Source organism: Lepidochelys kempii, chromosome 11, assembly GCF_965140265.1.
Source record: "Lepidochelys kempii isolate rLepKem1 chromosome 11, rLepKem1.hap2, whole genome shotgun sequence".
Lineage (NCBI taxonomy): Eukaryota > Metazoa > Chordata > Testudines > Cheloniidae > Lepidochelys > Lepidochelys kempii.
In genome coordinates this window covers 35,815,501-35,828,101 of record NC_133266.1, presented here as the reverse complement: position 1 = coordinate 35,828,101, position 12,601 = coordinate 35,815,501, and the positions used below count along the sequence as shown (strand labels likewise).

Here is a 12,601-nt window from a genome sequence, read left to right as displayed (position 1 = left end):
TTTCATGTATCAAACTCTGGATCTGATTTAACAAAGTTTGTTGCCAATTTTTGTTTCTGGGCCTTAATCTAAGCTGCGTTCTGCCATCATTCCCTGAGTATATTTTAAAATGGAGATTGACAGCTGTTTAGACTGTCAAGACTCTGTATAATAAGATGATAAAATTATGCACAATTTAAAAAATACATAAATCAAAATGGTAACTGCAGCCCAGAGACAACAGGTCAGACATGAATTCATGTAGTGGAAACTGTTCTGTTTGACTGTTGATTATTTCAGTACATACACTTAGGGTTTGCCTCCATGGGGACTTATTCGTGAGGTGAATTTAACTCCCTATGCAGACCCTTCTACCAGAATAAAAGAGTGCATTTTTGTTTGTTTTAGCTTATGTTGCTTTGGAAGCAGTTCAAGCTAAACTGAAAAAAGTACCCTTATTCCTGAATAAGAGTGTTCACATGGGGAGTTATATCAATTTAGCTATTGCAGTTTAACTGTGTAAGTATATCTGGAAAAATCTCATGTTTTGACAAGCCCCTAGAATGAAATGTAATTCCTCTGCATAAAATTGGAGTAAATTTAGGGGAGAAGTGGCAGTGTATAAGGGGAGGAGGGACCAAAAATCCACCAGAATCTACCAACCAGGGCTCCAGCAGTTCTCCTTTGTCCCAGCTGGCTGCTGCTTTGGCATACGGTCACTGCAGTTCTTCCACACCACTTGTGTGGGGTTGATTGGAGACACATAATACGGAATCCCTTGGCTCCTTCCTTATCCTACCCTAAACTCCTCCACATGCAGGACTGTTCTAGTTGTACTTCCCCAGAGCCCTGTGGTAAGAAACAAATTTAAGGATGTGCTAAACCTTCCGTACCAGAGGGAATATCATTCCCTGAAGAACAGACCTATTTGGGACAGTGGGTTGCACAAATGTGAACGAGGGCAGAATTTGTCCCACTTGGACTAAAGCCCTAGGAACAAATGTGGAGATCCCATTGAAATCCTCAGGATCTACATGTGCAGATCCAGAGGAAAAATCTGCCCCTTAATATTCAGAGTAGAGATCTAAGGTGTTATTTGGTTAACCTGACCCCATATGGGGTCAGCACCATGGCCTTCACTGTCCTGATTGCCATTTCCAGGTGTGTCACTTCTTTGGATGTGGTAATTTTTTTTTTTTTAAGTTTCAATACCAGAACTATTCATTAAAAGTTCTGGCACATCATTGCCATAAGCACTCCCAGAAATGATATTTTTATAAATACAAGGGGGGAAAGGGATATCTCTGAATGACAAGCATTTTATTACCAAAGCATCATGATCTAATGTGCAAAGGAGTTTTTTTCAGAAGGATCTGCCTAGTCTTACTGTGTTATATGTAGTATTTTAAAATAATTTTAATCATCGATCACCTTTAGGGGACTTTCAGTTAAAACTAATTTCTGTTTTAGACCCAAAACAGAGTCTGCCTGGATATTTGCAAAGTCTAATGCAATACAAGCCATTGGGGTGATGTCATTTGGTAAGTGTGTGTGTGTGTGTCTGAACATCTCTTCTCAATCTGCAGTCAGCCCTAATGGTTTAAATAATTTTACTTTACGATTGGACCTGCATGGCATATGCATTTTCCTTTTAAGTTTTTACCATAGTGTTAAGCTGGTTTAGGCAAAATTAGAGCTAGCCCTAATCTTTTTCCATTAGCCAGAATTAAACCTTTATTCAGGTTTGGATAAATATCCTCTGATATGCATAGTCCCCACTCTAACTTCTATTCCCACTGTTCTGATATCCCTCTGTAGGCTCTAGTGTGCTGATACTCTGGGGTCTTCCTATTGTTTGTTACTGCACAACATGCCTGTCGTCCCAGAGTGGGAAATGTCACATCCTCTGGATTTTTTCATCTGTACATTCTGGGGCACAGTTAACAGAGAAGCCCCAGACAGGATCAAGTGGTAGTTTAGGCTCCAGAAATCTAAGTAGTTGTTGTGGGTCATGGTGTAAACCTGAGGGGAGCACCAGAAGGAGGCACTGGACATTGAAGTGGAATTGTGAGCAGGAAGCTGTGTCTGGGGTTGGCAGGGGAGAGCCAGGTGGCATTGTAGGGGATGAGAAGTCAGAATCATACGGCTGAGTGGAAGGCGGAGACCCACGTAGAATGAGATAAATATCCAAAATGTGAAGTCATTTGATGTTTGCCATGCACTGCATCCTTCATTTGTATTTATAATAATGAATTGATTTAAACTGTGCTATATTTTCCTGCCCTGGAGTCCACAAGCTTAGCATGGTACAAAATTGTTATTTTTAATGAAACGTATGTTTGTTTTTTAATTGCCATGTGTGTTTCAGCATTCGTTTGCCATCATAACAGCTTTTTAATCTATGGCTCTTTGGAAGAACCCACTCTGAGTAACTGGTCTCGCATCACTCATGTGTCTGTCTCACTCGCTCTGTTTATCAGTGTGCTGTTTGCTGTATGTGGATATGTGACATTTACCGGTTACACAGAAGGTAAGATACTCTACACATCTATTTTTAAGGCTTGGCCTTCTGACACTTTCCACCCTTTTTGTTTGAGTTCAGTTAACTCCCTGCAGGATAGAGAGAAGAGGAAATGCCAAGCTGATCATTGTCTTTTTATTTATACTTGAAAAGGAATGTCTGGGATTTATCCTTCTTACTTAATAGTCAAAAAATATGGGAGTGGGGTGAGAAGCCAGCCCAGGGCCTATGCGCTTGTGGAAGATGGTGTAGACCCAGGAGCAGAGCCCTGCTGGTGGAAAGTCCACACCAAGGAGAAACATTAGCACAAAACTGCTTCCTTTTGTTGGAAGGATTGCATGGATTAGTAAAGCACAAAAATAAACAGAACTGCCCAGGAGTAGAGCATGGCCAGAGTGGATGGGGAAATATGATGAGTACATATAAAAGCTTAAATAGTTTCCACACATCCCCTCAACACGCTCTGCTGGCAGTGCTCTTATAGTGGCTAACAGAGCTGTTTCCCATGCGCCCAGCAGAATTTTGACGGAGTAGAGCAATGATACTTCCATCATCTGCACTCCTTCAGGATGAAATTGCCCTGGAGTGCAAGTGGTTAAGGTGCCACTAACTGGTATGACTGACACACACAAATCTCTGTGGAAGTTGCTGAGGGGGAAAAGAGACATTCTGAGAGAGTGAAGGGAGGGGAAGTCAGCTTCCCTTCTAGTAGCGAGGAGAGAGGGAGGTTGGTGTGTGCAGGGAGCAACTTTCTGTCTAGTATTCCTAAAAACATACCGTCTTTTGCCTTGAGGATCCTCTATCTAAATAGGGTTTAAATTTTTCATTTTTCACAACTCAGGTATGTACTTTCTTTGAAACTGCAGCCTAGATTATTAATGTCAGAAATGTACCATAGGGTTCTCGCTGTCTTTGAAACAGATTTCACTCTCTCTCTGTCTTTGGGAATGAATGGGAAGAAGGAGGTAAGCAGTAAGGGAGGAAGAAATTTGTTAAATACATCATTGTTTCTCAAGTCAGCCAAACAATTTTAGAGACATTTCTTCAGTGGTTTCACAATTCTTTTACGGTCCAGTTTAAAGCTGTAAGAGAAGGTTTATCATCTCATCTTTTTGTGGCAGACAGCAGCATTTAGCTATGCTTGGAGCAGGGGATTTTCACTCCCTTCCTCCCCCTCCTCCCCACATTTGTTTATCCAGGAAAGCAATGTACTCTAGTCATTGCTTATACCCATCTTTCTAGCTGGACTGGCTGAGTACAGAATGACTAAAAATATATATTTCAGGACTGGGAAAATCATACTTCTCATTTTGTCTGTGTGTGTGTGTGTGTGTATATATATATATATAAATACTATACACTATAGTATATTATACACTAATTCCATCTCATCATCCATCTTTTTCACCAGTTCCCTCAATCTCTTCTTTCTCCAGAACAAATCTGGTTGTTTCTTGAGCTCTACTGGACTCCTAAAAGTAGCAAGTCATATATAGTATAATGGAAATCAGAGGTGGAAATCACCCGGTAGGCCATGTAGGTATAGTCTTAAGATTTGTTCATGTTCCATGGTAAATTAGTCATTCAGCCTGAACTCGATCCCATGGTCACCTTTCCCCAGGTCCTTTGCTATAATCACTAGGTAAGGTGTTTACTTGAATTGTATAGCAGTATAGTAGTAAACTGATGCAAAAGGAATTACCAGTTAATAATCCATATGTTTACATAGGGCTTTGAATGTTTGAAATCCCCCAGTATAGTGTTGCAGCTGAGATTAGATCCTGTAATATGATACACAGGAACTTCAGCTCTCTAGCTGTACCCATCTAGTCTTCCTTATGTGATTGTTCTTGTCCTAAGAATAACAAAAAGGAAATCTGTTTGTTTTAACCAAATGTTTTTCTTTCTAAAACTGTGTCACATACCGATTAAAAAAACAAACAAACACCAGAAGCACCTTTACAAAGTCATCTAAAAAAGAAAGCTGCAAAAAATAGGATGACAATAGGCTTAACCCTGTAATATGTGTATGATAGATACGTAAATACTCAAGTGGAAATGATCTTGAGAACACAAGAAATAATAGAAAATGCTGTTACTGTTGGGGTAGTGAAAGTTAATTTTGAATGTAATTTGTGATTATCTAATCATCATTTTCTGATTTATGTCTCCAAAAGTGGGTCACAAAATCTCAAGTTTTTGTGTACAGTTATTCTGGTGATTTATCTATTTGCATAAGTGTAAATGTCAACTAATAATTAGCCACAGTTGTCATTAATTTGAAATAATTTAATTTTTCACTGTTCTCTAGGAGATATATTTGAAAACTATTGCAGAGACGATGATCTTGCTACATTTGGAAGGTTTTGCTATGGAGTCACTATAATCCTGACTTTCCCCATTGAATGTTTTGTGACTAGAGAAGTGAGACATTTATCTCTTTTTCCATGATGTTTTAATCATATGATTAATCTGTAAATTATATGGAGAGATCTGTCCTAATTGCAATTATTGACTAATCTTATGTAAATATCAATACCTAATGGTCTGGTGCATGCTAGCTATAGCATTTAGTGGGCTTTTTCTTGTGATTTCTTAAACTTAATATTGTTTTCTTGAATATTGCTGCTTAAATTCTCAGTATGGTGTAATGGAACTGGCATGTAGTGAACTCCAGTGTGGTGACTCACAAAGTATAGTATGCAGGAGATGGTTGCAACTGATTGGGGCAGCGGATTTATAGTGAAGTAGAGGGAAAGTCCTGGAATGTTTCACTGTACTGTAATTGATTAATGGGAAATCTGTAGGAAATCTTTTCTTTTCATAAATGACTTCATGGTAAGAAGGTTTCACTGTGTTTATCAGGTGAATGAGAAGAGCACCACTATGTCTTGAAAATATAGCAAAGTCAAATATTGGGTTTTTTTGCATAATTTTAATATGAAACAATGTCTGGAAAAGGAGGGACACCTCTCACTGAAGTCAAGAATTTGAGATGGTTGAGAGCCATAACATTCTCACTGTTCCTTTTAGTTGCATTATAAATCATAGCATATAGAATTTAAAACATGCTGCTTGTTAAAATAAATAAAGGGCCAAAGTAAAGTTGCAAACTGTGTTTTCATTTCAGGTAATTGCCAATGTGTTTTTCAGTGGGACCCTTACTACCATTCTCCATGTTGCTGTGACAGTAATTGTTGTTGCTGTAGCCACAAGCATATCTTTAGTGTATGATTGCCTTGGAATAGTTTTAGAGCTGAACGTAAGTGAACGTAATGCTCCATTATTTACTAATCACTCTTTAATATAAATGAAATTCTGAAAAATGACCGTATTCTTTTAAATGTAACATAGTGTAGTGTTAACAGTGTCACAGAAGGAAAGGAATTATTTACCTCCTCAGAAGTTAAGATAAAAGAACAATGTCCTGAAGCTAAGGAAGAAAAGTTCAGGCTGGATAGTCAGAGGACTTTCATAACCTTCAAGAGTAAATCTACAGTGAAATAGACTTATCAAAGGATGTGGCTGATGGCTATGGGCCATGACTACCAGTAGTTAAGTACAAATTAGATAAGACAGTGGAGTATAACGGGACCTGTTAAAATGTTGACACTCGTTAGGAAATTGTTAGAGTTACTGTAGTATTACAGGTATCTCACATTGAGTCACTACATCCTCTAGCCATGGCCCTGCCCCAGGTAGTGCTGCTGACTTTTGAGCCTGGATTTCTGTCAGGCTCCTGGCAGAAGGGCAGTTGCAGCCAATTTCTTCCACTACTATTGGACTTTCCTTTGCACTTGAGCCACCACCACCGTCTTCACTATGGGAAGGCCAGAGTGTGGGGGATCCAAAAATGACCTCATAGGAGGGAAAATATATCTCTTGCAAAGTGCCATCCCTAAGACTCTGATACTGCCTCAAATTGAAGGCAGAGGCTCCAAAACCGGGAATTCAGTTTAAAGACAGATACTAAGGTTTTTCTTGTCTTTAATACTTACACAACACAAAGTGTTAAAGACTGTGTAACAGAGTAGCTTGCCCATTAAGTGAAACTGGCCTCAGCACTCTTGTTCCAGGCCAAGTGTTCCCAGATGGGCCAATTAAGAGGGCAGGGCAGCATTTGGGGACCAATAAGAGTCCTGGTGAGATCTAATGAGAATCAGAGCAGACTAAGTGAATCAGGAGCAAGGTAGGAGAAGACAACTGCCAAAGAAAGGAGGTGCTTCCTGGGAGAAGGCTAAAGGTAGGAGAGCAGCAAGAGGGATTTGCTGGCTGGTGTCTCCAAGCCAAAGAGCTAGGAACAGATGGCTGAAAGGAGGAGGAGGAGGAGGAGGAGCAGCAGCAGAGGGAGTTGCCTGCTGACCCTAAGCCAGAGCCAAGGGCCAGAGAAGGCTGAAAGAAGGGAGAGCAGTGGAGGGGCTTACCCACTGGCATCTCCTTGTTGGAGAGCTGGACCAGAGGAACGATAAAAGGAGAATACTCCCAGCAGAGAGGCTGGGGGAGTCCCTGCTGGAAGGAGCAGGGTTTCACCCCAGAAGGAAGAGGAGTTTTATTTACATTGGGGTGATATGGACTATGTTTTGGGATATATTATGGAATACTTACACCATGTTTGTAAATAAATTGTTTGGGACTAGAAGATAAACTTGCATGGAGTTACTGAGGACTCAAAAGTGTGGGGTCTTTTTTGTTTTGTTTTTGTTTTGAAATAATCTTCCATATAAGTAAGGGTTCCATAAATATTATAATGTTGTCCCTTTTAGCCCATGTAGTTAGCCAATATCTGAGTCCTTGCCAGGTTGTTTCCATTGGGAGAAGAAGCTGAGAGATGAGTTTGGTATCTCTTTGTGTACATTTTTGTAAATAAACAAGATTACATCAAAGTCCTGTTTCCCTGAACATAGAAACAAACAGGAAGCAGTTTCCTTGTTCAGAAAGCCTAGTCTGCCTTCTCATTGAGTATTATGCCTAAAAGAATTTGTGTCTCTTGACTTCCTCCCAAGCACTATGATCACCACCGCTTCAATTGCTGTCAGCTCACTTTCTCCCTGCTTTCTGCTTCTTTTAATCCAAACACAGATATAGCTGCCAATAAATCAATTCCCTGTGTTTGCAGTCAGACTCTAGGAAAACCCCGTGGGCACAGGGTGTAGCTTCTAGGCCTTGCCATGGTTGTCCATAACTTGGGCAATTGCTTCTGTTGTTTCAGCTATCACTAAGCAAAAGGGCCATTTAATTGCTCCATCATGTAGCCTGAATGAAGGGTGCATAGTACACCCATCAACTTCTACTTGGTCTGTAACTGATGACTGCCAATAACACTTCCCAGCATGACAATATAAGTAACAAGAAAATACAGATGAATTAAACAAAGACACATTAACGTATGGATTTACTTCACACCCTGCACTCTCCATAATCAACAAATTTATGGGTTGCATTAACTGAAATTAATGCAAACTACTCATAAAGTGTGTGTAAGAAAGTGACAAGTTCCAAAATCATGCACAGAAATGCAGAGCTCTCTGATAGCAAATGATGCATGGCTGCAACAATATTTTAGCCTGCATTGGTGCTTTATTAAGAAAATACTTCATCACACGCTTAACTCCGTACCTATCCAGGACAGCACTTAAGCATGTGCTAGACGTTTAGTTAGTTTCCTTAAAAGTTCAGCACGTGTCATAAATGTAAAGGGAAGGTAACCACCTTTCTGTATACAGTGCTATAAAATCCCTCCTGGCCAGAGGCAAAACCCTTTCACCTGTAAAGGGTTAAGAAGCTAAGGTAACCTCGTTGGCACCTGACCCAAAATGACAAATGAGGAGACAAGATACTTTCAGATCTGGAGAGGGGGCGGGGAACAAAGGGTTTTTCTGCCTGTGTGATGCTTTTGGTGGGAACAGATCAGGAATGCAAGCCTTACAACTCCTGTAAAGTTAGTAAGTAATCTAGCTAGAAAATGGGTTAGATTTTCTTTGGTTTAATGGCTTGTAAAATAAGCTGTGCTGGAGGGAATGTATATTTATGTCTTTTTGTAACTTAAGGTTTTGCCTAGAGGGATTCTCTGTGTTTTGAATCTGATTACCCTGTAAGTATTTACCATCCTGATTTTACAGAGGTGATTCTTTCCCCTTTTCTTTAAATAAAATTCTTCTTTTAAGAACATGATAGATTTTTCATTGTTCTTAAGATCCAAGGGTTTGGGTCTGTGTTCACCTGTACCAATTGGTGAGGATTATTATCAAGTCTTCCCCAGGAAAGGGGGTGTAGGGCTTGGGGGGGATATTTTGTGGGAAGACGTCTCCAAGTGGTATCTTTCCCTGTTCTTTGTTTAAAATGCTTGGTGGTGACAGCATACTGTTCCAGTACAAGGCAAAGTTTGTACCTTGGGGAAGTTTTCAACCTAAGCTGGTAAGAATAAGCTTAGGGGGTCTTTCATGCAGGTCCCCACATCTGTACCCTAGAGTTCAGAATAGGGAAGGAACCTTGACAACATGCATAACTGTTGTCCTGAACAGGGATGGTTTCCTGACTCAGGGTCTGTGTTTGGAGGCATTGCTCAACAATATTATTCTGAGCAGCTGCTAGGAGCAAGTTAAACTGCTGCATTGATGTTTATCATGCACAGGGAGCTTTTCTTTGTTTTACTGAAAGGTAAAAACTTTAAGGAAATCCAAGTAGGTGTTTTGTGATAGTGCATGAAAGAACTATAAGGATTAATGAATAATACTGCCCCTTTACATTTTTTCTAAAAGCCTGTGAGGAAATGTTCCTAAATATTTCATATGATAAAATATTTCAAAGCTATTCAAAATGTGGGATATACTGTACTTCTGGAGCTGACATTTTTCATGTAATTTTGGCTTAATAGAAAGCAAGTTAATGTAGGGTAAAATTTCACCCTGTTACAGTAAAATGAGTAAGTTGTAACTGTTTCCTTCATCCTGAGACATTTCAAATTATAGTGCAGATTCCTTTGCAATCTATTTGGGTTTTGATGATTGAAACCACCCTGAAGAAAAGCTACTATTCTAGTTTCATTTCATAGGAAACTTTTTGCACAGATCTAATTACAACCATTTAACTATAAACTAATTATAAATGTTTGTTTTGTGCTGGAGATGTGAATATGTGCGCTTATGGGTTTTTTTGTTTCCTCCTCCCAGGGGATTCTCAGTGCTACGCCACTTGTTTTTATCATCCCAACAGCATGTTATCTGAAGCTGTCTGAAGAGAGATGGAACCATTCAGATAACCTCATATCCGGCCTGATTCTTACTGTTGGTGTGTTAGTGATGACAGTTGGATTTGTTATGACTATCTTGCATCCCCAAGAATGTAGCCATGGAAAAGAAATGTTCTACTGCTTCCCTCATAATGCCTCTCTTTACAACAGTACACTTCCGCCTTTTTAGCTAACTTGCCAGTTCTGAGTCTAAAGGGCCTGTCAGTCAGTCCATACTACTTTAAGTATGACTGGGACAGAGTCCTCTTATGTTTTCATACTGACTAAGAATCTTAAACTGTACAACTATATTTGTGTATCGTGTTTTATGCTATTGTCTTTTTCTAGATGAGAATTAAGCTTTGACTTTTAAGATTGTGAAATGCTTTAAAGTGCATTACATCAAACCTGACTATTCAGTAGAGCCTCACTAAATTGGATGAATAACTCAAAAATCAATGCTAAGGATGTAATTTTGCAAATTAGCAAATTAGTAATCAAATACAATTAAAAAACATAAATTAGGCATCTCAAAGCCCTGGTCTACACTAGGACTTTAGGTCAAATTTAGCAGCGTTAAATCGATGTAAACCTGCACCCGTCCACACGATGAAGCCCTTTATTTCGACTTAATGGGCTCTTAAAATCGATTTCCTTACTCCACCCCGACAAGTGGATTAGCGCTTACATCGGCCTTGCTGGGTCGAATTTGGGGTACTGTGGACACAATTCGACGGTATTGGCCTCCGGGAGCTATCCCAGAGTGCTCCATTGTGACTGCTCTGGACAGCACTCTTAACTCAGATGCACGATTGTTTGCCGTTGCTCTGATGCAGGGAGGGGCGGCTGACGACATGGCTTACAGGGTTGTCTTACAGGGAGTTAAAATCAACAAAGGGGGTGGCTTTACATCAAGGAGTATTTCAGGCAGGACTTCGCGGAGGGTTCCAATAAGAAATGGTGCACCTAAGTTATTGTTCTTATTGGAACAAGGAGGTTAGTCTGGCCTCTGATTGATACATGGCTAGATTTATCTCGCTGCACCTTCACTGTGAGTGACTGGAGTGTGACCTAGAGGAATGAGTCCCCTAGACGGGGGCGGGCGGAGGGTTTGCAAATGAGTACAAAACAAATCTGGTCTATTTCTTGTTTTGATACACTCCATCTATCTTTTACATCTTTGGCTGGCAGCAGACGGTGCAGAAGGACTGCATGCCATCCACATCTCATGGCTGCTCGGCAGAAGATAGTACAATAGGACTGCTAGCCAGCCTCATCTCTTACCTGCCCGGCAGAAGATGATGCAATAGGACTGCTAGCAATCCGTATCACCTGCCTGCTCACCATAAGATGGTTCAATAGGACTGACTGCAGGACTAAAGAGAATGACCTGGTCAAGTCACTCCAAATTTAGTCCCTGCGCCCATGTCTGCCCAGGCACTCCTGATCGACCTCACAGAGGTGACCAGGAGCACCTCGGACATGACGATGACGGCTACCAGTCCTATTGCACCGTCTGCTGCCACAAGGCAATGGGTTGCTGCTGCTGTGTAGCAATGCAGTACCACGTCTACCACCACCCAGGAGACATACGGTGACGGTTACCTGAGCGGGCTCCGTGCTTGCCGTGGTATGGCATCTGCACAGGTAACTCAGGGAAAAAAGGCGCGAAACGATAGTCTGCCCTTGCTTTCACGGAGGGAGGGAAGGAACGGGGGCCTGACGATATGTACCCAGAACCACCCGCGACAATGTTTTAGCCCCATCAGGCATTGGGATCTCAACCCAGAATTCCAATGGGCAGCGGAGACTGCGGGAACTCTGGGATAGCTACCCACAGTGCAACACTCCGGAAGTCGACTCTAGCCTCGGTACTGTGGAAGCGCTCCGCTGAGTTAATGCACTTAGAGCATTTTCTGTGGGGACACACACACTTGAATATATAAAACCAATTTCTAAAAAACCGACTTCCATAAATTCAACCTAATTTCGTAGTGTAGACATATCCAAAGTGTACTTTCTCTAGTCCTTTAACAAATGGAGTTTTAGTTTTAATTACTTTTGGTAACTCTTCACAGAATACTAGTAAACGTACTCTAGTATATTTTCTAAAAGCTCTGAAACTATATTATTAAGAGACCTAACCATAGCACTCTGCTATTAAATTTTTGCTGAGAAGTGGGGATAGCCCTGTGAATGTTGTCTGTGATTTGTAGTGTATCTAGTGTATTAGAGTGAAAATCACCTTCGGGCAGAGGACCAATTCAAATGCAAGACTTGTGCATTTAAATACTCAAAATAGGGTTTAAGTGGGATTTTTGTTGTGCCCAGACTGTGTTGGTTCTCTATTGAATAGTGAATTACAAGGTTGTTTGCTGTGTTTTTATTAAAAGGATTTTATATGAATAAAATAGCATTGGTATTTTTTAAGATGACTCGAAGAGATAGCCTGCTTTTAAAACCATCACTATGAGATTGACAGAATAGAAATTGTAATTTACAGGAATCATAACTTACCTTAAATTAATAAGTGAACTTATTGCTTATGAAACCTGATGGTGATAATGCTGTAGTTTCAGCAGGTGCTGTCTGATCTTCCCCATGGAGTTCTGCTAGTGAACTGAAATCTCAAATTCCATGTCTCTCTTCAGTACATTCCATTTGTTCAGCAGAACTCTACCCTGTCTGAAACAAATGGCAGAATCCTATAAATGCCCAAGCGCACTTCCACTTAGAGGGTTTATATCAAGGTCGATAGAAGACTAGTCAACTAAGAATTCACTTGTAAATAATGTGAAGGATGAGCCTGGCTCCCCATTTTATTGCTGAGCACTTGTGTTTTCCATCCAGATCAAATAGTTTGATCACCTTCT

At 40.4% G+C, this 12,601-nt stretch overlaps 1 protein-coding gene across 5 annotated transcripts in view; it reads left to right on the top strand.

Moving 5' to 3' along the window:
* SLC38A11 (solute carrier family 38 member 11) overlaps positions 1-12,158 on the top strand; it is a 43,263-nt gene extending 31,105 nt beyond the window's left edge. For 3 of the 5 annotated variants that reach the window (XM_073305664.1, XM_073305660.1, XM_073305663.1), the window contains exons 8-12: positions 1,450-1,520; positions 2,348-2,509; positions 4,812-4,924; positions 5,631-5,762; positions 9,670-12,158. In XM_073305664.1, coding sequence (XP_073161765.1) covers positions 1,450-1,520; positions 2,348-2,509; positions 4,812-4,924; positions 5,631-5,762; positions 9,670-9,918 — 727 coding nt within the window. In that variant the 3' untranslated portion in view covers positions 9,919-12,158. The remainder of the gene's footprint in view (positions 1-1,449; positions 1,521-2,347; positions 2,510-4,811; positions 4,925-5,630; positions 5,763-9,669) is intronic. The other 2 variants (XM_073305662.1, XM_073305661.1) reach the window with 2 other exon arrangements.
* The last annotated feature ends 443 nt before the right edge of the window (positions 12,159-12,601 follow it).